Source organism: Orycteropus afer, unplaced genomic scaffold, assembly GCF_000298275.1.
Source record: "Orycteropus afer afer isolate SDZICR_OR568_19922 unplaced genomic scaffold, OryAfe1.0 scaffold00141, whole genome shotgun sequence".
Lineage (NCBI taxonomy): Eukaryota > Metazoa > Chordata > Mammalia > Tubulidentata > Orycteropodidae > Orycteropus > Orycteropus afer.
Genome location: NW_006921728.1, coordinates 6,850,381 through 6,875,298, shown reverse-complemented (window position 1 = coordinate 6,875,298; position 24,918 = coordinate 6,850,381). Strand labels below are relative to the sequence as shown.

Genomic DNA, 24,918 nt, shown 5'->3' with positions numbered 1-24,918 from the left:
TATACATATATATGCCAAAGATTATTAGTGGTAGGAGGGAAGGGGAAAGCAGAGCTTTTATTTGGGGGGCATTGAATTTCTGCTAATAGGTGGTGGAACGTTTTGGAAAAGGATAGTAATAATGGTGGCACAACATAAAAAATGTCCCAAAGCTATAAATGTGGAAGTTGCTATATTGGCTTATAGCTTGTTGTATAAGTTTTTACCATAGTAAAAGTGAAAAAAAAAAAAAAAAAAGAAGAAAGAAAGATTGTAGTAGGGAGTTCTGAGAAAATTTTTCCTTTTTTCAAATATGGGGTTAACTTTACTCAAAGAATTTGGTCTTAGTCCTTGGTTCCTGAGAGATAACCTCTAAAACCTTGGGCCTTCCCCAATGACTGAAGGATCTCTGATGAGGACTCCAAACTACACCTAAGGGTTTATGACTCTTTTTGGGTGAGGGCTAATTAAACCAGAAAAACTCACCATATAGTAACATCTCCTACTATCTCCTGACCTCCAAGGAAAGGAGCTGGAGTTTGAATTACAAGAGATTCCCAATAATCAGGACATTGACAGTCCATGGGCTTACAGCATGGTGAAATATATCAACACATTGGAAAGGTAACACGTGCCTTTTTTGGGACGGTGGTTCTCCATGTTAAGAACTCCACCCTATGTATCTCTTCATTTGTATCCTTTTTGGTATAATAAACTTGTAAATATAGCACCTTCCAAAATTCTGAGTTGTTCTAGCAAATTATCAAACTTAAGGGAGTAGTGGGAGTCAGCAGGTCAGAAATGAGGAAGAGGCCTGGGGAGTTCCGAGTTTAAAGCTGGTATCTTGAGGTGTTAGTAGTGTCCTGGGGACACTAGTCTTGGTGGTATGCAAGTTCTCAGGCAGAGTTGGCAGTCTGGAAGACCATACGCTTTAACTTCTGAGGTCTGTCTTAGCTCCCAGTGATTAAGATCAGAGAAAGAAATGCTGCATGTATAGCTGCTATGAGAACAGAAGTGAAATAGAATGGAACAGAACTGAAGATAAATTATTATTGGATTCAACTGACTCTTGAAGTTTGGTGTCAAAGAACTGGGATTTGATTTTCCACGTAGTGGAAAGGTCATAATTGGCATGACTTCTTTCTCTTTTCTTTCTGCACTAATGAAAATGTGATGCCTGGAATAGAAGCTGCAATTTTTGACCATCAGAAAAAGCTTAGAGTCCTATAGAGAGGTCAGCTCTTGAAACTTTAAGCTGCAGAACCAATTCCAGGTGCCACCTATCTCCAGAGCTCTTGTTATGTGACGAAAATCAGAGACTCTAGGTTGAGGTTTCTGTTACTTATGAAAGCATTCCTATCTATTTCTTGAAAATGTTAGTGGCCCAAATTACTACTCTTTGCATGCACTGACAGAGCTAGCTGAGCCAAGTTTTTTGGTGAATTGTGACTAAACAGCATTACTTTAACCTACAGAGAAAAGTAGCAGGAAGAATGACACAAAAAAAGAGTCTGGGTAGACAATCTAGAGTAATCAAGTCAAAGAGAGCAAAGAAAAGGAAAGGGCCAAGATAATTATACAAATGTTAAAGAGTTATATTGTTGTTGTTAGGTGCTGTTGAATTGATGTTCGACTGATAGCGACCACATGTGACAGAGTAGAACTGCCCCACAGGGTTTTCTCAGCTATCATCTTTACAGGAACAGATCACCAGATCTTTCTCCCATGGAGTCTCTTAATTGGTTCAGACTGCTAAAGTTTCAGTATTACAGAAGAAAAAAAAATAATTGAAAAATTACTCCTTTAGAATTTTGAGCCAATAAATAAACCTTATTAATGTTCTATTCTTTTGGAGGCTCCTATTCCAGACATCACATTTTCACTCGTGCAGAAAGACAAGAGACCTGGAGTTAGAAAACCAAAAGGGAAGAACACATTCAGCATTTCTCAAGTCAAAAGAACTGAAGGAAAAAATTAAGCCTTGAGTTGCAATATTGAAAGTCTCTATGGACAAAATGCTAAATGATTCAGGAAGCATCAAAAGAAGATGGAAAGAATACATAAAAGTCGCTGTACCAAAAAGAATTAGTCAATGTTCATCCATTTAAGGAGGTGGCATATGATCAAGAACCAACGGTATTAAAGGAAAAAGTCAAAGATGCACTGAAGGAATTGGAGAAAAACAAGGATCCAGGAATGAACGGAATACCCATTGAGATGTTTCAACAAACAGATACTGTGCTGGACGCACTCACTCAGCTATGCCAAGAAATTTGAAAGACAGCTACCTGGCCAACTGACAGGAAAAGATCCATATTTGTACTCATTCCAAAGAAAGGTGATCCCACAGAATGTGGAAATTATCAAACAATATCATTAATATCGCATGTGAGTAAAACCTTACTGAAGATAACTCAAAAACTGTTGCATCAGTATATTGACAGAGAATTTCCAGAAATGCAAGCTAGATTCAGAAGAGGATGTGGAACAAGGGATATCATTGCTGATGTCAGATGGATCTTGGCTCAAAGCAAAGAAAACCAGAAAGAGGTTTACTTGTGTTTTATTGACTACGCAAAAGCATTTGATCATGTGGATCATAACAAATTGTGGATAACATTGAGAAGAATGGGAATTCCAGAACACTTAATTGTACTCATGAGGAACCTGTACATAGACCAGATGGGTGTCATTCCAACAAAACAAGGAGATATCGTATGGTTTAAAATCAGGAAGGGTGTGTGTCAGCGTTGTATCCTTCCATCATACTTATTCAATCTGTATGCTGAGCAAATAATATGAGAAGCTGGACTATATGAAGAAGACTGTGGCATCAGGATTGGAGGAAGAATCATTAACAACTTGCAATACGCAGACAACACAACTTTGCTTGCTGACAGTGAGGATGACTTGAAGCACTTACTGATGAAGACTGTAGACTGTAGTCTGCAGTACGGATCACACCTCAAAACAAAGAAAACAAAAACCCTCACAACAAGACCAACAAGCAGCACTATGATAAATGGAAAAAAGATTGAAGTTGCTGAAGACTTCATATTACTTGTTTCTACAATCAACGCCAATGGAAGCAGCAGTCAAGACATCAGACGACATATTGCACTGGGCAAATTGGCTGCAAAAGATCTCCTTCAAATGCTGAAGAGCAAAGATGTCTCTTTGAAGACTAAGGTATGCCGAACCCGAGCCATGGTATTTTCAATCACCTCATATGCATGTGAGAGCTGGACAATGAATAAGGAAGACTGAAGAAGAGTTGATGCTTTTGAGTTATGGTGCTGGGAAAGAATGCTGAAGGTACCATGGACTGCTAAAGAACTAACAAACCTGTCCTGGAATGCTCCTTAGAAACAAGAATGGTCAAACTTCATCTCACCTACTTTGGTCATCTTGTCAGAAGAGACCATTCTTTCGAGAAGGATGTCATGCTTGGTAAAGTGGAGGGTCAATGAAAAGAGGAAGGTCTTCAACAAGATAGAATGACACACTGGCTGCAACGATGGACTCAGGTATAGCAGAGATCATAAGGCTGGCACAGGACGAGGCAGTATTTTGTTCTGTTGTACATAAGGTCCCTATGAATCAGACACCTAACAACAACAATGTTTTACTCAGTAAATCAAGTCTGAGAATTTAGATTCTATTAATTTCCTATCATACACCTCCAGTACTTGAAAAATATTCCTTGAAAAGTCATTTTTTGTAGTTATGTTTTTCTGGTTTTTTTCCAAGCCAATTCTTTTATTAATTTACCCTTATGCTTCTATTTCCTTGGTAGTCACAAAGGTAGAGTTACTGTCAATATGTAATTTTTGACACTTGCAAAGTCTTTGAAAGAATTATTAACAGTCAAGTTAATTATGATATTAACAATAAATTCAATGGTTGCTCTAAGCATTTACAGACTAGTGAAGCTGGCAGATCCATCCCTCTAACTTTAAATACAGTCACTTCTAGATCAATGCCAATGCATAAAAAATTCCAAAGATAAATAAATCTACTCATTCAAATGAAATCTCAGAAATATGCTTATTTGAACTCATATACCCATTAAAGTGAAACTCTTAAGTTAAAACACCTGTTTTCACTTATAAACAATACAATACACACACACACATACACACACACAGTACTCTCTCTAGTAGTTTCCTCCTCTATGAAAACGATTTGGTAGTTTTATGCTGCACTGTAAACATTTTTCAATTACCGTATCTATAAATTATAAGGGTGTGTGTGTGATTTCAGAGTTGAATTCTTTGGACTGTTAAAGTTTGAGCTAGAAAGAATCTCAAATATAAAGAGGTTTCAGGATCAATTACGGCAGTGGAACAGAATTTAATAAAGTTCCAACACTACATTTTAATGCCTAAATTTCTTATTGTCTTTTTTAGTTGACAAATATGTGCTTCACAGCATAATAGCAGCAGCAGAACAGCTGGATGGCTGTATCAAGCACAAAGGAAGCAGCAGTGCATGCTGTTAAGTGACGTTCTGATTGCCTAGAAATGGCAGCACATGCAGATTTATTCTGTTATAAATTAGAACAATTATTTCTCCGGAGTTTACGTTTTCTCCATGAAAGAGTCAAACTTTCTGCATGTTATAAAAAAGGACTTTCAAAAAGGATATCTTCCCTTTCTTTGATGATGAGTTCATTCTGTTCTTCCAACTGTCTGATCTTCTTCTCAAATGATTCCTGCTCAGCCTTCAGTCGTTCTTCTGTCACTTCCTTTTCCTCACTTACTCTGAAATAAAAAGAAGAAGAAGAAAGAAAAGCCTGTTAGAATAAAATAATGTGCCTATAACGCACTGCTGTTGCGTCGGATCCGATTCATAGCGACCCCTCCTTGGGTTTTTCCAAGGTGGTATCACTACGGAAGTAGATTGCCCAACCTTCCTTCAGAGAAGTGGCTGGTGGGTTTGAATCGCCAATTTTCTGGTTAGCAGTCAAATGCCTTAGGTACTATGCTACCAGAGCTCCCAAAATATGCTATAGCTGTGGTTTACCAAAACTAGACTGGTCTAGAGGTTTCTGTATGCTAAATTCTTTTCTTTTTTTAAAAAAAAAAATCTTTCATAAACTAATCTTCCTCACCTTTATAGTATAATATGCATGTGATTGTTTTTTATTCTTGTTTAACCTGATTGTCTATGCATCTACTTGTAGATTACTGCTATTACTGTTATTGCAGGATTATGTAGGTAATAGTATTTACTTCTTTTGCTTTTCACTTTTTTTTTTTTTAAAAGAAACTTTTTATTGTGATTTGGATGAAATTGTACAAAGCAGATTCGTTTTACATTCAATAGCCCATACACATTGTTTTATGACACTGACTACACTCTCTACAATGTAACAGCTCTTGGTTGCTGTACTCCTTCCAATGTCTTCCTTTATCATATTTTTTGCTGACCTCTCCCTTACTATATACTGCCTTCCCTTTTACCCAATATGCATGTGTTTTACATCAAGAATGTTTCCAATCATAACTAGTAACTCAAAAATGGAAAATCCTACATAGGACACAGGTGCCCAATTATAATCCAGGCCAGAAAAGTTTTCTAATTTTTAAAACATAGGTTTCATTTCATTATCAAAATTGGTACAACCAAGTTATTTTTATTTAGACTTTTTTCATACTTTTACTGAAATTTTGCTAATGAAATAAACAACATATGTCTCTTAGATAGTTCACTTTTTCCTGGCACTTATTTCTTGGTAGCATATATATAATTGGACATGGGGAAAAAAATGGTACTAATATAAAGGATGACTTGTATTATATATTTATTCTTCATAAATCTACTTATTATAAAGTTAAATAAGAGGACCAAAAAAATTTGTATCATCAATGTTTAACTGGAAAACTTTCCTACTCAATCCCACAAAAAAGGGTTGGTTTCTGTCAAGAGCACAGAGGAAAAAAAATCTCAAAAAGGTAAACAACAGTAAATATTATCATAAAAGTCACTGAAATGTATTTCAGAACAATCCTAATTTTCATGCAACTCTGTGAACAGAGACCTTAACGTTCCATTTCTCTGTTACTGCTGCTTATTTCTCTAAAAAGGGCACAAAACATTTATCCTGCATTATCATACCGAGATGTGTGAGTAATCAAAACCTTTTCTTTGAGCTCTTAAATTTACATCATTCTCACTTTACCAGAACAATTTCTGAACAATATAAATCCCAGAGGCTTTCCTATGTTGCTTGCCCTATGGGTGACATGTTGACATTAATGAGACAACCAAATGAAAACCAGAACTTAGTTCAAGAGTTGAATGCATTTTGGTTTTGAAATCATTTGTGTGAAAGCACATGGTGAAGTGGTGCTCAATAAATGGGTTTACTTCCTCTTGCTCATCATGACATTCAAATCATTCTCCAATCCTTATTTTCTTTGTTTAGCATACTGCTAGGCCCATGAAAGGGACCCAAGTCCTACCTTCCAGGGTGTTAATCTTTAGACTGACATAATTCTAAGGAAGCCAGAACAGCTAGATGAAAAACAAAGGGATACACATGAGGAGGATTCATAATCTGTTACCTGGTTCCCCTGCCTCTCATGCCCATCTCTTTACAATGTTTTGTTTTTTATTGCCATTACTTTCAAGACACCTGTACTAACATCTCATAGTCATTCTCCTTTGCTTCTAATTTTTTCTAAAATTGTCAAACATTTGAACCTTTATTTCTAAAATCAAAATTGTTATTCTTTGGTCTATAAGTAGTTTCTGAAACACCTTTGCCAAGAAACTGTTCCAGATATATAAACCCCAAAACTGTCAATCAGAAGACCATGTATGCTTGATAAATTTGACAAAGTCTACTCATCTCTCTGGGCATCATTACTCTTACCTGTAAAAGAAGTTTAGATTAGACATTTAAAATCCCTTCCAGTATTATAATATAAATATACTGGTGCCATATATATATTCCTTTGTAAATATAGGAAGCATTTAAAAAAGAAATCAGAAGAAAGTCATCAAACTTTTAGCTAGGGTACAAAGCACAATACTACAATCTAAACAAACCTTACAGGCATAGGATGAAAGAGGAAGAAGTATATAAGAAAATTATAGAAAAAAATAAAGATGTGAAATTGGGCACGAAAACAGATAATGCAAAACTAAAGAAATCATGAATGTGTAAAATTGTGATGAAATAAGTTATGTTATATATTGAGGAGAAAATAAACACTGTCAAGGTGAGAGAATAGGTAACAAAACTCATCCCTATTTAGATTTGCAAAATCTCGAAGATACAACTAAAGAAGAAAATCCATAAATAGATAAGGAAAAATTTATTTTCATTGACTTATTAGAAATATTTACTGAATATCTATTATAGGCTGTGGTAGTTAAGTTTGTGTGTCAACTTAGCTGGCTGAGTGGCTGGGCAGCTAGATATATTATTCCCCATGATGAGGCTGGTAATCAACTCCATGGTGCATGGTGGAATCTACTGTGAGCAACTGAGTAGCTGCTTTATGGATATGGTCTGCTTCCTGTATATAAGGAGAAGTCTTGGGGAATGGTTTCTACCTCATGGCACACTTGAACCCTGTGTGTAGCTGTGTCATTGGTTAGCAGCCTGCCATGCTCTGTCAACCTCGGGACTTCCAATGGAGATGAATTCATGGTGCCTTTTTACTTGTCAATCTTGGTCTTATCAGTCTCAGCAGCCAGCAGCTGTCTGAGTGAAGAAAAGCCTCTAGCTTCAGTGGGCTGGGGGCAGGAGGCAGAGCTGAAGCCCAAGGTTGAGGGGTTTTCACCCAGACTCTAGAGCCTGGCACTTTGAACTTGGTCTTAAAGGCTCCAAATTGTAGGAATAAAACTCCTGTTTGATAAGGCCATTCTATTTGTGGTATATTCCTTTTAGAGTGGTACTAGATAAACAAAACACAGGCAAAAAATAATTCCAGTAAATTTATTCAGTTATGAAGTAACCAAAAGGAATTTATATTCTCTATAGTTTCATTCATAAGGGCCATATAAATACAAGCACTTACTCAATGATTTTTATTCACTAAGTAATCAGAGACATATAAAGTAGTTTTATAAGACTCCCATGTTTATCTTAACATTAAATTAAATGCATTGATAATCTCTAGATCAGAATCAGAATATATGGGAATTCCTCAACATTTACATAATCTTTTCTTTGAACCTGAAGAAGATTCATTAAAACCTTTAAGGATCACTGAAGCAAAAAAAAAAAAGCTCTCAGAGGTATATTCCACATGCCCAAGTCTATGATGAGCTTTTCCCAAACGCTTCAAGGGTGCCGTTCTGGTTACCTAGTGCCGTTCTGACAAGAAATAAACCACAACTGGAATGGCCTTAACAAACAGGAGTTTATTCTTACAATTTGGAGGGTTTAAGTCCAAGTTCAAAGTGCCAGGCTCTAGGGGCTGGGTGAAAGCCCCTCAGCCTTAGGCTTCAGCTCTGCCTCCAGCTCCCAGCCCACTGAGGCTAGAGGCTTTTCTTCACTCAGACAGGTGCTGGCTGCTGAGGCTGCCAAGCCCAAGGTTGACAAGTAAAAGGGCACAGTCCCAATAATACCAAACCACACAGCAGGCCGTTAATTCAAGTCCACTATAAGTCCCTAGGTCGGCAAAGCATGGCAGGCTGCTGAATAACGACACGGCTACATGCAGGGTCCAAGCGTGCCATAAGCTAGAGACCATTCCCAAGCCTTCTCCTTATATACATGAAGCAGACCCCATCCCAAAGGCAGCTACTCAGCTGCTTGTGGTAGATCCCACCATGGAGTTGATTGCCAGTCTCATCATGGGGAATAACTACCACTAGCTGCCCAGCCACTCAACCAGGCCCAGCCAAAGTTGACACAAACATAACTATCACAGGTGCTATCTAGATAAAATCACTCTTCTCTAACCTTACTTTCTGGGGTATATTTCAAAAATCTGTTGCCATGCTATTGAATAACATATATTTATTTTTTAAAAAAGATATTTTCTGTTATTGCTGCTATGATTAGACATCCTTTTGCAATTATTATGCTATTGAAGAGACTATAAAATTAACAAGCTGATTTAAGCACAAAGGGCAACATTCTTTTACAGGCCTATGTTACTACAGGCCTATGTAAGCATGGCTTCTTTTGTCCTACTAGCACAGTTAATATTAACACTTATATTAATATAGCCTTTAAATGCAGAGGATTGACTAAAGCAATCTCAAGATTTGACATCTACAGTTAGTACCCAGTATGAACAAGATCTGTTCCTGTGTCTTTAAGTTGAATTTGTAGTGCCTGAGGCACTTAACTGCTAACCAAAGGCTGGTGATTCAAACCCACTAGCTACTCTACGGAAGGAAGGTTGGGCAATCTACTTCCGTAGTGATACTGCCTCAGAAACTCAAGGAGGGGTCCCTATGAGTCAGGGCCGACTTGATGGTACATAACAACAATAGGAACAAGAGCATTTAGTTATTATTTAGCCTTACATTACCAAAAACAAAAACAAAAACAAAAAAGCCTTACATTAGTGCAAGAAAAAGCTAGAAACCTTTTCAATGATTTAAAAACTGAGTGCAACACGTGAAGGTCACTGTAATGAAAAATTTGTTATGAATAGAGGTCAATTCAATTGTTTCAAAGTGAGGGAAAATTTACATAAAAAGCAAGTGAGAGTTGTCCCTAAGTTGGATGTTCATAACCCAAGGGCTGCTGATACTATAAAATCTTTACATACTTCAGTAAATTTCCTAAAAGGTGTATGTACAAAAAAATTCTGATATCATGATCTACATTTTTCATTAAAGTATTCTTAGATCACATAGTAACATAAAAAGACCCAATTCCCTATCTCATTTAGAGTATTCCAACAAGTTAGTTAACAAAATAAGAATCTATACTCAGAAACCGGAAATATTTGACTAACGGGATAAAAAAGTTAAAACTCTGAAGAGAAAGGCATTCCCAGTATATATTATGTTCATTTATCAATTACTTACTGGAAAGTCAATGGCCTATTTATAAATAAGAAAGAAATCACCATTGTCAGTATTTAATGTCTAGAGTATTTCTTAAAAATTTCTACAAAATGTACTTTTATATAAAAGCAAGAGAATTCAGGTCCTAAGAGCTAGATGGTAGAGCTGAAATTGTTCCAAAAGCGCTGCAGTATGATCTGATGGTAATTTAAGTAATTATATTTGCAAAGATTATCTCCAAATAGTCAAAAAGAAAATTTCAAGATCTATCCTGAAGTACAATGTTCTCTGTGACAGGATAATATACATAACCTACAAGGAAGACCACTTAATAGGACTGTTACTCAAATTTACATACCACCTACTAAAGCCAAAGAGGCAGAAACTGAAGATTTTTACCAACTTCTGCTGTCTGAAACTGACCAAACATGCAATCAAGATGTATTGATAATTACTAGTAATTGGAATGTGAAAGTTGGAAACAAAGAAGCAGCATTGGTATTTAGAAAATATGGCCTTGGGGAAAGAATGACCCTGGAGAACGCATGACAGAACTTCGCAAGACCAAATGCATTGCAACTATCTTTTCTCAATGACATAAATACCAACTACATACACATGGACTTTGCCCAGTGGAAAACACAGCAATCAAATTGACTACATCTGTAGAAACTGGCAATGGAGAAGCTCAATGTCATTCATCAGTGAAAACAAGACCAGGATCTGACTGTGGAACAGATCATCAATTGTTCATAAGCAATTTCAAGGGGAAGCTGAGGACAATTAAAACAAGTCAACAAGAACCAAAATACAACCTTGATTATATCACACCTGAATTTAGAGAACATCTGAAGAACAGATTTGACACGCAGAACTCCAATGACTGAAGACCAGACAAGTTGTGGGATGGCATCAAGGACATCATACATAAAGAAAGCAAAGGATCATTAAAAATACAGGAAAGGAGGAAAAGACCACAATAGATGTCACAGGGAACTTTGAAACTTGCTCTTGAACGGAGAGTAGCTAAAGCGAATGCAAGAAATGATGAAATAAAAAAGCTGGACAGATTTCAAATGGCAGCTCAAAAAGACAAAAAAAAGTATTACAAGGAAAGATGCAAAGACCAGGAGCCAGCAAACCAAAAGGGAAGAAAATGCTTGGCATTTCTCAAGCTGAAAGAACTGAAGAAAAAATGGAAGCATCAAGCTGCAATACTGAAGAATTCTATGGGCAAAATAGTGAATGATGTAGGAAGAAGCATCAAAAGAAGATGGAAGGAATATACAGAGTCACAGAATCTGAAAGAACTCGTCAATGTTCAACCATTTCAGGAGGTAGCATATGATCAAGAACAATGGTATTAAAGGAATTAGTCCAAGCTGCACTGAAGGAACTGATGAAAAACAAGGTTCCAGGAATTGACCAAAAAATCACTGAGATGTTTCAACAAATGGATGCAATGTTGAAAGGGTTCACTTGTTTATGCCAAGAAATTTGGAAAACAGCAACCTGGTTAACTGACTAGAAGAGATCCACAGATGCACCCATTCCAAAGAAAGGTAATCCAACAAAACATGGAAATTGTTGAATAATATCATTAATATCACACCAATTAAAGTGATGCTGAAGATAATTTGAAAATGGTTGTAGCAATATATTGACAGGAAACTGCCAAAAATTCAAGCCAGATTCAGAAAAGGGTGCTGAGGTCAGATGGATCTTGGTGAAAAGAAAGAATAACAGAAAGATGTTTACCTGTGATTTACTGACCATGCAAAGGCATTTGACTATGTGGATCATAACAAACTGTGGATAACACTGAAAAGAACGAGAATTCTAGAACACATAATCATGCTCACGAGCTGTGCTGTACACAGGCCAAGAGGAAGTCGCTCAAAAAGAACTAGGGGATAAAACAAACAAACAAACAAAAACACTGCCACTGAGTCGATTCCAACTCATAGAGACCCTTACTGGGTTTCCAAGGCAGTAAATCTTTATGTAAGTAGATTGCCCAGTCTTCCTTCCACAGAGTGGCTGGTGGATTTGAACCACCAACCTTCTGAGTAGAAGTCAAAATGCCTTAGGCACTGCACCATCAGAGCTCTTTAAGGGATACTACATGGTTTAAAATCAGGAAAGGTGTGTGTCAGGGTTGTATCTTTCACCATACTTACGTAATCTGTATGCTGAGCATATAATCTGAGAAGGTGGACTACATGATGAAGAACCCATCAGGAATGGAAGAAGATAGAACAACCTTGCTACCTGAGTCAAGAACACTTGAAGCACTTACTGACAAAGATCAACGATTACAGCCTTAAGTATGGATTACATTTCAACATAAAGAAAACAAAAATCCTTACACCTGTACCAATAAGCAACATCACAATAAGCAGAGAAAAGACTGATGTTGTCAGGGATTTCATTTTGCATGGATCCACACTCAACACCCACGGAAGCAGCAGTCAAGAAATTAGATGACATACTGCACTGGGCAAATCTGCTGCAAAAGACCTCTTTAAAGTGTGAAAGACCAAGATGTCACTTTGAAGACTAACATGCACCTGACAAAAGCCGTGGTATTTTCAATAACCTCATATTGTCCAGCATATGAAAGCTGGACAATAAATAAGGAAAACTGAAGAAGGACTGATGCATTTGAATTGCAGTGCTAGCGAAGAATACTGAAAATACCATAGTCTACCAGAAGAACAAACAAATCTGTCCTGGAAGAAGTATAGCTGGGATGCTCCTTAGACGTGAAAATAGCCAGACTTTGCCACACGTACTTCGGTAATGTTGTCAGAAGGGACCAGTCCCTGGAGAAGGATATCACGCTTGGTAAAGTGATGTTGTTGTTATGTGCTGTTGAGTCAGACCTGACTCATAGTGACCCCTCCTTGGGTTTCTGAGGAAGTATCACTACGGAAGTAGATTGCCCAATCTTCCTTCCTCTTGGTAAAGTAGGTCAGTGAAAAAGAAGACCCTCAATAAGTAGGATAGACACAATGGGTGCAATGATGAGCTCAAGCATAGCAAAGACTGTAAAAATGGTGTAGGACCAGCACTATTTTGTTCTGTTGTACATAGGGTCATTATACATCAGAACCAACTCAGCAGCCTGTAACAACTAACAATTTCTAAGTAAGGTAACATTCACAGATCCTGGTGATCAAGATTTCAACATACCCTTTTTTTAGGGCAGGGGGGATTTGCACAATTCAATCCATAACAGTTGTTATTTAAAACATACTGCCCAAAGGGACAGAAGCTCTGGTGATGCTGGGGTTAAAGCCTTCAGCTGCTACGCAAAAAGTGTACAGTTCAAACCCACCAGCTGCTCTGCAGGAGAAACATGAGGCAGTCTGCTTCCATTGAGAGTCACAGCCTCGACAATTCCATTACTAGGTATGTATCCTAAAGAAGTGAGTCAGGACAAGAACAGATATATGCGCACCCATGTTTATTGCAGCACTATTTACAATAGCCAAATGATGGAAACAACTTAGGTGCCCACCAATAGAAGAATGGATAACCAAACTATGGTACATATAGACAACGGTATACTATGCAACCCTAAAGAATACTGTAGAATCTACAAAACATTGCATAACACGGATAAACTTGGAGGACATTATGCTAAATGAAATAAGTCAATCACGGAAGGACAAATATTATATTAGTCAGTTAGGTAAAAAGTCGAGGAAAGGTTTATATATGGAAGGAAATTTTCTTTGTTGGTTCCCAGGGGTGGGAGGAAACACTGTTAGATAGGTATAGACAAGTATTAATTTGAGTGAAGAGAAGGGCATGAGTGAGCAACATGGTGGCACTGAGGAAGAGGAAGACACAGAGAGGTGCATGGGAGGTACAGACAACAAAGATGAACCCTTTTGCATATAAAGTACTGTGTTGTCAGTGATGGCAAACACTGATATATGGGTGGATAGATGGGTGGACAGGCTGAATGATTAAGTATGTCTATGCAGGGGGGAATGTGCCCATGACCATGTATAGGTTAGGCAGACAATGTTTCTACAAGTGTATTTGTATGTTCTGTAAGAATTCCCAGGTATACAGTAGAGCTGACATGGGACAAGCTTGTAGTCATTTCTTGGCTACATCCAGATACTCGGAGGAAGAGGGTAGTTGGACCTGTGGGCTTGGGAGCACACTCACAGGAGACCTTGAGCTCACCTGGCATAACATACTACACAGAAACACTGTTCCACATCCTACTTTGGTAAATAGTGACTGGGATCTTAAAAGCTTCTAAGCAGCCATCTAGATGCAAGAAAAGGGTCTCTCTTCGTCCAGAGCAAAGAAGAAGGAAGAAAACCAAAGATGCATGGAAACAATTTGTCCAAGGGACTGGTATACCATGCATTCCTCAGCCTATATGACTATGAGACCAGAAAAACTAGATGGTCCCTGGCTATTACTGTTAACCACTCAGAGGGGGAGCTGTGTAGAGCATCCTAGATAGAGTGGAGAACAATTTGGAACAAAACTCAAAATCACAAAAAAAAAATTAAAATAAAAAAGGGGGGGTAGTTTTGCTGGTCTGATAGAGCCTGATGAAACCTCTGAGACTATGGCCCCTAGATGCCCTTCAGGTCTGGAAGTAAACCCACTCCTGTGGCTTCCAGCCAAACAAAAGACAGGTATATGAGGTGAACATTTACACTAGGTAGATACACTTCTTGGAGGGATCAATCACGGGAGAACAGAAGGGCTGTGTATGCACAGGAGACAGCTCAGGGGAAGGAATGCATGGGAGGGAAGGACACAGGGAAGAAGTAACTATGGGGAGGAAGTGGGAAGAGAGCTGTTACATTGTGGGAAATTGTAGTCAATGCCGTGATACAAAGTGTATGAGAACTGCTGTATGGAAAATGAATTTGCTTTGTAAGCTTTCACCCAAATCATAATAAAAATTTAAAAAGAGAGAGAGTTACAGCCTTGAAAACCCTACAGGACAGTTCAATCCTACAGGGTCACTGTGGTAGTCAAGGTTATGTGTCAACTTGGCTGGGCCTGGTTGAGTGGCTGGGCAGCTTGTGGTAGTTATTACCCAGGGTGAGACTGGCAATCAACTTCATGGTAGGCTCTACCACAAGCAGCTGATGTGGCTATTGTGTTATCCATCTCATGAGGAGTTCCCCTCTTTTTAACTAACCCTCTACCAAATGTCTACCAAAAATTCCAGGGATTGGTCTTTCCTAATGAAAATTCTAAAGTAAGGAAGACAAAGTTTTGCCACACTCACTTAAAAGGGGCATTCCAGTTTTATTTCTTCTAAGACTAATTTGTCCATTCTTCCAGCAGTTACATGCAAAAAACTGGCAGACACTCCCTTAATCAGACCAAGGTTAATATTATCAGTAACAAGATACACTGATATGAGGTATGACACACTGAAAAGACCTCACTTCTACGGTATTCTTGCCAAAAATGTGTAACCTAATTTATCATGAAAAAACATCAGGCAAACCCATATTGAGGGGCATTCTATCAACTACCTGACCAGTTTTCTTCAAAAGTGTCAAGGTTACTGAAAGACTGAAGAACTATCACAGATTGGAGGAATCTAAGGAGATGTGACAACTAAATACTATAAGGGATCCTGAATTAGATCTTGGATTAGAAAAATTGACATTAGAAGAATGCCATAAATAAAATCTGAATAAAGTCTATAGTTTAGTTAATAGCATCACATCAAAGTTAATTTCTTAGTTATACAAAACGTTAACAGTAGGAAAAGCTGGGTGAAGAATATACCCCCTCACCTCACTACCATCAAGTCAATTTGACTCATAGCGACCCCTCCTTGGGTTTCTCAGGCAGCTCTACAGAAGCAGATTGTCCAATCTTCCTTCTGAGGAGTGGCTGGTGGGTTTGAACTGCCAAGCTTCTGGTTAGCAGTCAAATGCCTTAGGCACTATGCCCCCAGAGCACCTGAAGAATATATGGAAATTCTATTTTTGCAAATTTTTTTATAAGTCTAAAATATTTCAGAAGGCTGGCGGTTCAAACCCACCAGCCACTCCTCGGAAGGAAGGTTGGGCAATCTACTTCCATAGTGATACTGCCCTGGCAACCCAAGGAGGGGTCGCTATGAGTCAGGTCCGACTGAACGGCACATAACAATAACAACAACAACAAAATATTTCAAAATAAAAAGTTAAGAAAGAAGCAAATTTCACCTAAACACAAAAAATGTGGCTATTGGTGGGGGGGAGAATTGGGAAAGTGTCAAAAGATTATACTTTATCTGCTGTTTTATTTTTTAACTTTTAACAGGATGATATTTATAGTATTTGTGTAATTGCAGTTTGTGATGCAATGGATCAATTTTATATGCCTTTCTAGCCATAGTCTTGTAATGCCCACCAAATGATTGAGTGGGATCATGCAAATAAAGTGTACGGAACCCTAATGAGGGGATTAGTCAGTTTTGCCATCCTGCTTAAAATGAGCCACCCCAGAGCTGGAACGGGGGGACTTGACTACCACCATGAGGAAGAGATGTGAGCACAACACATTTTTCAGAACTAGGGTCTCTGTGCAGGGAATATCCTAGATCCAGGAGACAGAGAACTCTAACACCAGAGATGGTGAGAGATGGTGAGAAGCAGTGGCAGAGAAATGGCAGCAACAGAGACAGAAGAACCAGGAGACCAGCAGGAGACAATATAGTGGGCTTCCCAGCCCACAGAGCAAGAGAACTGAGAGCCTTCGAACAAGAGGTCTCCTTGCGGAGTGGTATATCTCCAAGCACTTATTGATGGAGCGAGGCTTGCCAGCCCATGATGGAATGCAAGAGCTGAAAGGCCAAGGCTTACTTGTGAGGATGAATGCCTCCAGGCATCTTCATAACACATGTCCAAGCAGGGCAGAGGCTAGGCCAACCTCAGAGGCTGGAGCAGCCAAAGGCCAGAAAGAGCTATGCCTGTGATGACAGCTCAGAAAAGGCTATCTTGATTGAGTAACTATATCCTGAGTAGTATCTGATCCTGAATTGCAACCTTTTACATCCCTAAAATAACCCACAATCATGACTATCGTCTGTGAGTTCTATGGGGCCACTATAACAAATTATTGCACTTAGGAGAGAAATAGAATGTGAGTGGGAGGGACAACTGGTGTCATTATTGGTAGAAAGGTTGGAGAGAAGAGGTATGTCTGACCTCTCCTTCACAGGAATCAGCCTGGGGCTGGCAATGATGGTGGTTCTCCCCCTCGTGAAGTTAGAGGAGGTCAGGTGCCTCTGCCATGCCATTTTTACACAATTAAATTAAAATTGAAAGGAAAATTATATATTATATAGTGAACAAAGATGCTCTGACCTCTGCCAGAGCTATTATGAAATATCACTCAAGATTACTCAGTTACATTTTTTATGTCTTGGATTACTTTAAAAATTATTAGAGAAAATTCTGCACATAACAAGTATGACATATTGAAAAAGTATGTAGCAAATGAACAACAATGTTTTTCAACCAAAACCTGAAAATTAACATGCTAGGGAAGACTTTTAGTTATCAAGTGTTAATCTAAGAAGACACGAATTTCAAACCTCCTAACTCAAGCCACAATTCCAATGGTGAGGCAGTAACCTAAATAAACAGCCTTATAAAGATTTCTGATTTTAAAACCTTCCAGAAAGATCTGCTCTTCACCCCTCCCATAACTCAATGATTCTTCTTTTCTCTTGTTTACTTCAAGTTTAAGAAATCTGAATCTATTACAACAGGTATGTCAAATATCAACTATGAAAGAATAATCAGCATATAAAAAGCCTATGGATAAAAATAATAATAATAATTAATTAATATAAAAATCACCTGAGAAAAGACTGATAAACTACAGTATATATTTGCAAATTCCATGTACGTACAGTTATGGCCCTTTACTTTTCATGACAAAACTATAGCACAAGCATAATTCTGAGTAGATCCAGCCAGTTAGAGGACATTACCCACATTCATATGTACTATATGTTTCCAGATGCCATGCAGAAGGGAAAAAAAAAATGTATAGAAAAATTGACCTCTTTCAGGAGATAAGGTCTGGCCAGAACCACAAGCAAGATTGTTAAGTACACACTAGTAACTCAAAAAAAAAAAAAAAAATTTTCAATTATAGAGCTTAGAATAGATTATCTGAAAATGAATTTTGGCATACTAACTTTCGTACAGTGTCAAACTCTACAGATGTTCAGAGAATGTTTTTCCAATTATAGAAAATTTAAAATTCCTTATTTTTTCTTGAAATTTTCTATGTAATCCATTAAAAAAATTATTGTGTACCCCGTGATAGTTGGGGTTGTATGTCAACTTGGCTGGACCATGATTCTGAGTGGTTTAAGCAGTTGTGGTATGGTTCTCCCCATGATTAGATCTGATCTATGTGATTTGAACAGCCAATTAGTTGAAAGGGGGTTTCCTTGGGGGCTTGGCTTCTTTCTAATACGTATATGGATGTCCTGGGAAAATTTGGGAACCTTCTGTGGATCTGGATCCTGTCATGCTGCTAAACTGTCCTGTGAGCCAACAATCTACCATTTTGCCTGCTGATCTTGGATTCATCATCCACCGAAGTCAACAGCCTGTTATACTGCCTGCCAATCTTGAGCTCATCAGCCCCTGCAGCTGTGTCAGTTGGGAAAACCCATTTAACAGAATTGAAAACAGAAATGGACAACTCCACAATAATAGTGGGAAACTTTAATATACCACTTTCAATGAAGAACAGAACTAGAAAGAAACTCAACAAAGACACAGAAGAACTAAACAATACAATCAACCAACTTGAGCGTATAGATACATGCAGTACACTTCACCCAACAACAGCACAGTACATATTGTTGTACAGCACACATGGAACATTCTCCAGAATAGACCATATGTTAGGCCACAAAGCAAGCTTCAATAAATTTAAAAACATCAAAATACTGCAAAGCATCATCTGAGATCACAAGAAACCACAATTAAGAAGATCAAGTTAAAAAAAAAAAGCGAACACAGAGAAACTTTACTGGGTAATAGAATAAAAACTGAAAAAAAAAAATTGACTTTTCGTCTCCTATAGATGATTTTTCTTAGAGAAGCTCATTGTGAGTGATAGTCTTATTTTATGAGCCAATCTGTATTTAAAAGGTGACCTGAATTTTAAGGTTTAAAGCATATCTCAGGCCAATAGTCTAAGAGAGTCCTCTAGTCTCAGCTGATCCAGTAAGTCTCAATTTTTTAAGAACTTGAATTCTGTTCCACATTTGTGTCCCATTCTATCAGCATCTATCTATTGTGGCCCTGATCAGAATGGTTGGTAGTACTACCCGGGCACCATCCAGCTCTGTCTCAGGGTAGATGAGGCCATGGTTCATGTCGACTGTTAGTCTGGCAGACTAATAGTTTTCTATTATTTTCTGCTCTGAGTCTTTAATTTTCTTCTTTCTCTTTTGTTGCAGATGAGTAGAGACCAACAGCTGTATCTTAGCTTAGCCATCTTAATGTTAGATTTTAATGTACATGTAGGTGATCCAAATGGCGGAAATCTCAAAATAAATAAATAAATAAAAGCCCTGAGTTGCTGAAGAACTAAAGCCTTACTTTCCTATTATACTGCAAAATATACTTAATTACGAAAATAGTTAATTAGCTTAACAAAATAAAAGAGTAGAATAAATATAAAATAATAATGCTCTACTCATTTCACAATGGCAAACTAATGGTGTTACACTTTCTATTTTTCTTCTGAATAATGTCAAATACAAATAGCAAACTGTCCTTTGGGAAAAATCAGAGATCTGGGCTTAAAAAACAACACTGTCCTCAAATGAATTAGTGTGCAAGTATTCACTGGGGAACCATGCATTATTTGACAGTACGGGCACAGGACATGAAATAGTAGAGGTTTTTTAGGTTTCTTAGAATATGGCTCATATACATCAAAAATTGCAAATGTAGCTAAGATTATTTTAAGGTTTGGAAACTTTTTTCCTTTAAAGACCAAGTTTATTTGGTCTATGGGATAATCTGTGCATTATTCAGTCTATGCTACCCCTCCACATCTTAAAAAAAAAGTCTCAGAAGAAAAGCTCAAACCCATATATAGAAAACTGTCACCATCTTTCAAGACGAACTATACAATATTTTTCAAAGCCACTCATTTTTCAAGTCCCCATAAATGACAATGCTTTTTCCATCTACCCAAACAATTCATTAATTTTACTGTAAAAGACTTTCTGAGATCACTTAATCAGCGATCTTGAGCAAAAAGAATTTCTCTATCCTAACATCTACTAGAAAGATCAATCAATTTCCACTTACCCTTCTGCAAATGTAAATCAATGCAGGACATCTCAAGAAAACCCTTTAATTTACTTGAAACCCATATATCAAGTCATCCCATAGCACTCTCCTCCACATGTTAAATAATTTATAGTACTCCTAATTTATCTTTGTGGTATCTATTCTCCACTGGCTTGTAAATTTTGATTCTTATTTGTATTCTATTCTATTATTAGTGTAATTAACAAAAATGAAAAAGTTCCCTGAACATATCTAAATTACTAAGGAGTCATCCACAGATTATTAAAAATTCATAGGTTGTTTTTTTTTTTTTTTTTTTTTAATTTTTTGTCTGTTTTCTTCCCAAATTTCACACTACTGTTGGTTAACATTTGGGTAAAATGAACTATGAACCATGGATCTTTTTCTCTCCTAACCAGTAGGTTGGGACCTCTGGTAGCATAGTGCCTAAGGCACTTGACTGCTAACCAGAAGGCTGGCAGTTCAAACACACCAGCCACTCCTCGGAAGGAAGATGGAGCAATCTACTTCCATAGTGATACTGCCTCGGAAACCCAAGGAGGGGTTGCTATGAGTTGGGTCCTACTTGACAGCAAACAACAACAACCAGTAGGTCTTTCTCTGACATGAACTTCTAATCTGTTTATATCTTTTGTGTTCTGGTTACCTAGTGCTGCTCTGACAGGAATATACCACAAAAGGGATGGCCTAACAAACAGGAGTTTATTCTCTTACAGTTTGGGAGGCTAGAAGTCCTAATTCCAAGTGCCAGGCTCTAGGAGCTGGGTGAAAGCTCCTCAACCTTGGGGTCCAGCTCTGCCTCCTACTCACAGCCCACTGAAGCTAGAGGTATTTCCTTACTCAGGCAGCTACTGGCTGCTGAGGCTAATAAGCCCAAGGTCGACAAATAAAAAGGCACAGTCCCAATGTTACCAAACCACATGGCAGGCCATTAATTTAAGTCCATTCTAAGTACCAAGGTCGGCAAAGCACGGCAGGTTGCTGAAGAACGACACAGCTACATGCAGGGTCCAAGCGTGCCATAAGCTAGAGGCTATCCCCAAGGTTTCTCCTTATATACAGGAAGCAGACCACATCCCAAAGGTAGCTACTCAGCTGCTTGTGGTAGATCCCACCATGGAGTTGACTGCCAGTCTCATCATGGGGAATAACTATCACCAGCTGCCCAGACACTCAACCAGGCCCAGTCAAGTTGACATACAAATTTAACTAACACATTTAAGTATATAATATCTAGTTAAACTATCATCATTTTTATCATGTTTTAATAAATTCATATTCCAACCTATAAAGCAAATTCTGACTTTCACTTACATCTTCTTGTACAAATGGTGTGGCAGTGTCAGACTTCCATCTAATTTCATGAGGGAGAGGTGTGAGAATCAAGATCAGTGCAAGGTTGATTCCTGTGAAGTAGAGGTCAAATATACCTCCACCCTCCAACATTTTACCAATTATGACACCAACCATTTCTCCACAGCATTCTCTGTTTCTCTGCTGGGTTCAATAATTCATTGCAATGGCCATAAAGAACTCACAGACCATACTCACAGTTATGGGGTCTATAAGGTAAGTATCAGATTACAACTCAGGATCAGATCAACAGGTTACTATTCTGGATCAGGATCAGGAAGCATGTAGTTGAAGTTTCTCTTCAGTGCAGGACAGCTCTTAGCTACTCTCAGCAGTGCAGGGCTCCTCTCAGTCTCCTGAGGACAGTCCTCCTACACTGGCCCTCAACCTGGCCTCTGCCCTGCTCAGCAACTTTTACAAAGCTCTTTTACCTCTGCCAGTAAGTGCCCAGAGGCACTCCACTCCAACTGGAAGCATTCCGCCCAAAGGCACTCAGCTCTCTTGCTACATGGGTTGGCACACCAATTGCAGCCACCTCACTCTGTGTGCCAGGAAGCCCACTACCATCTCACACCAGTCTCCTGGTTCTGCTGCTGCTTTTTCTCTGCCACAGATTTTCAGGTTGTAAATCTTTACAGAAGCAGGCTGCAACATCTTTCTCCCAGGGAGTGGCTGGTAGGCTGGAACCACAAACCTTTCAGTTGGCAGACGAGCACTTAACCACTGTGCCTGTAAGGCTCCTCAATAAATACAAAAAGACTAAAATCATATTCAATTTCTGACCAAAACAGAATGAAATTAGATATCAATTTTTAAAAAATGCTTTCTGGACAATCCCCAGGTTTTCATAAGCCACACTATGGTGAAACATTGAAAGCTTTCCTTCTAAAATATAAAACATGTAAAACAGGCTTGCTTTCATCAGTGCTATTCAACCCTGTACTAGAAGTTCTAGCCAGACCAATTAGGCAAGAAAAAGGGGGAAAAAAAAAATGACATCCAATACAGAAAGGATAAAGTAAAACTGCATTTGTAGGTGGCATGATCCTATACAGATAAAATCCCAAACTCATTACAAAAAAGCTATTACATAAATGAATTCAGCAAATTTTGATTGTTTCTATACATTACTGCAATGAACAATCTCAAAAGGAAATCAAGAAATTAATCCCACGTACATTAGAATCTAAAAGAGTAAAATGTTGTTGTTATGTGCCATCGAGTCGACCTGACTCACAGCAACTCCTCCTTGGGTTTCTGAGGCAATTATCACTATGCAAATAGATTGTCCAACCTTTCTTCCAAGCAGTGGCTAGTGGGTGTGAACCCCTAGCCTTCTGGTTAGCAGTCAAGTGCCTTAGGCACTATGCTATCAGAGCTCCTAAAAGAGTAAAATACCTAGGAATAAATTTAATGAGGGAGGTAAAAGGCTTGCACACTGGGAATCATAAAACATCAGTGAAAGACATTAAAGAAGAACTAAACAAGATGTCAATACTACCTAAAGTGATCTGGAGATTCAACACAATCTCTGTCAAAATTTCAAAAGCCTTTCTTTGCAGACATGGAAAAGCAGATGATCAAATTAAAATGAAATTGCAAAGCTCCAAACAGTCAAAACAATCTTTTAAAGGAATAGCCAAGTAAGAGGACTCAACTTCCCAATCTGAAAACATAACATAAAGCTACAGTAATCAAAAGTATGGCACTGGTAGAAAGACAGACATATAGCTCAATGGAATAGAATTGAGAGTCCAGATATAAGGCCATAAATCCATGGCCAACTGATTTCCAAAAAGGGTCCTAAGTTCAACAAGGGTGTTAAGTCTTTTTGTGAGGCCTGAGTCCTAAGGAATGTGAGGCCTGAGTCCTAATGCCCTCCAGGTAATTCTTTAACCAGGAGTCTTTAGTGCTGGGGATTCCAGCACGTCCCCCACACCTCAGAGCTTTACCTGGCTCCAGCACGTCCCCCACACCTAGGGCTTTATCTCCCCCCCGCCCCCAGGTAGTTATTTTCTAACCAGGAGTCTTTAATGCTGGGGATTCCAGCACATCCCCCAGCCTCAGAGCTTTACCTGGCTCCAGCACATCCCCCACGCCTCAGGGCTTTACCTCAAACCCCCTCCTTCTCTACTCCCTAGCAACAACCAATCATTTGTACCCCTTTGCCTTAGTGTTACCCCACCCTATATTTTTCCTATAAAAATGTAATAGTAGGAGAACACAGGGTCTTTTGCCCAAACCGCTGCGTCGGTTTAAGCTGAGAGCCTAGCTCGAGCTAGCTAATAAACTTTCCTTTTGCTTTTGCATTATCGAGTCAGTGGTAGCTTCCTCGCGTCGACACTCCTTACAGGACCTGAGTCCAACATTTGGTGTGTTGGCCGGGAAAGGAAAAGTTTGGAATGGGTGAAGTTGCCTGTGATAGAGGAAAGTTCGGGGGCTGGCAGGACCAGAATACGTCCTTTGCGTAAGGATACTGGTCCATCAGGAAAGGTTGGGAAGTTCAGGAGCCGGCAGGACCAGAATACGTCCTTTCCGTAAGGATACTGGTCCATCAGGAAAGGTTGGAAAACTGGAGGACACGCCGGATTGGGAAACTGGCGGACGTGCCAGAGGAGTTGGGGAAGGAGACCTTCCCCAATCAGCAGGCAGGCTGTGGGTGCTTTTTGGTAAGAGTAGCCCCCTTCAGGGGAGGAGCAGAGGCACCTCCAATCTGTGGTACTGGAACGAGATCTCTTCTGGGTGTCGGATATTTGCGTTGTCCGCTTTGGTGTCTCTTGTTGTGTGGCCACTTGCCTTTTTAATTGTTCTGTGTTTTCTTAAAAGAAGTTGAAATGGGACAGGGACAGACTACCCCTCTGTCCCTGATGGTTGAACATTTTTCAGAGTTTAAAACCAGAGGATCTAATTTGTCTGTGATTATTAAGAAAAATAAACTAATAACTTTTTGCTCTTCAGAATGGCCCTCTTTCAAGGTAGGATGGCCTCCGGAAGGCTCATTGGATGGAAAGGTGATTGCAGCCGTATTCGACCGAGTCCAAGTTCCAGGCCCCCGTGGGCACCCGGACCAATTTCCTTACATTTTAGTGTGGCAGAATATGGTGACTAACCCTCCCCCATGGCTAAAACCTTTTCTTCCGAATCTCTCTGTTAAGGTGTTAACATCCTCACTCGGGACTAGCGAAAAGGAGAAACCGAGACGACCTGAGTCCCAAACAGCTGTTCCGCCGGTTTTGTCTGATTCCCAAACTCACCCCGA

General features: G+C 38.8%; 1 protein-coding gene across 1 annotated transcript in view; it reads right to left on the bottom strand.

Moving 5' to 3' along the window:
* KIAA1328 (KIAA1328 ortholog) overlaps positions 1-24,918 on the bottom strand; it is a 500,809-nt gene that overhangs the window by 424,599 nt on the left and 51,292 nt on the right. The window contains exon 5 of the mRNA XM_042781630.1: positions 4,627-4,742. Within this exon, the coding sequence (XP_042637564.1) occupies positions 4,627-4,742 (116 nt within the window). The remainder of the gene's footprint in view (positions 1-4,626; positions 4,743-24,918) is intronic.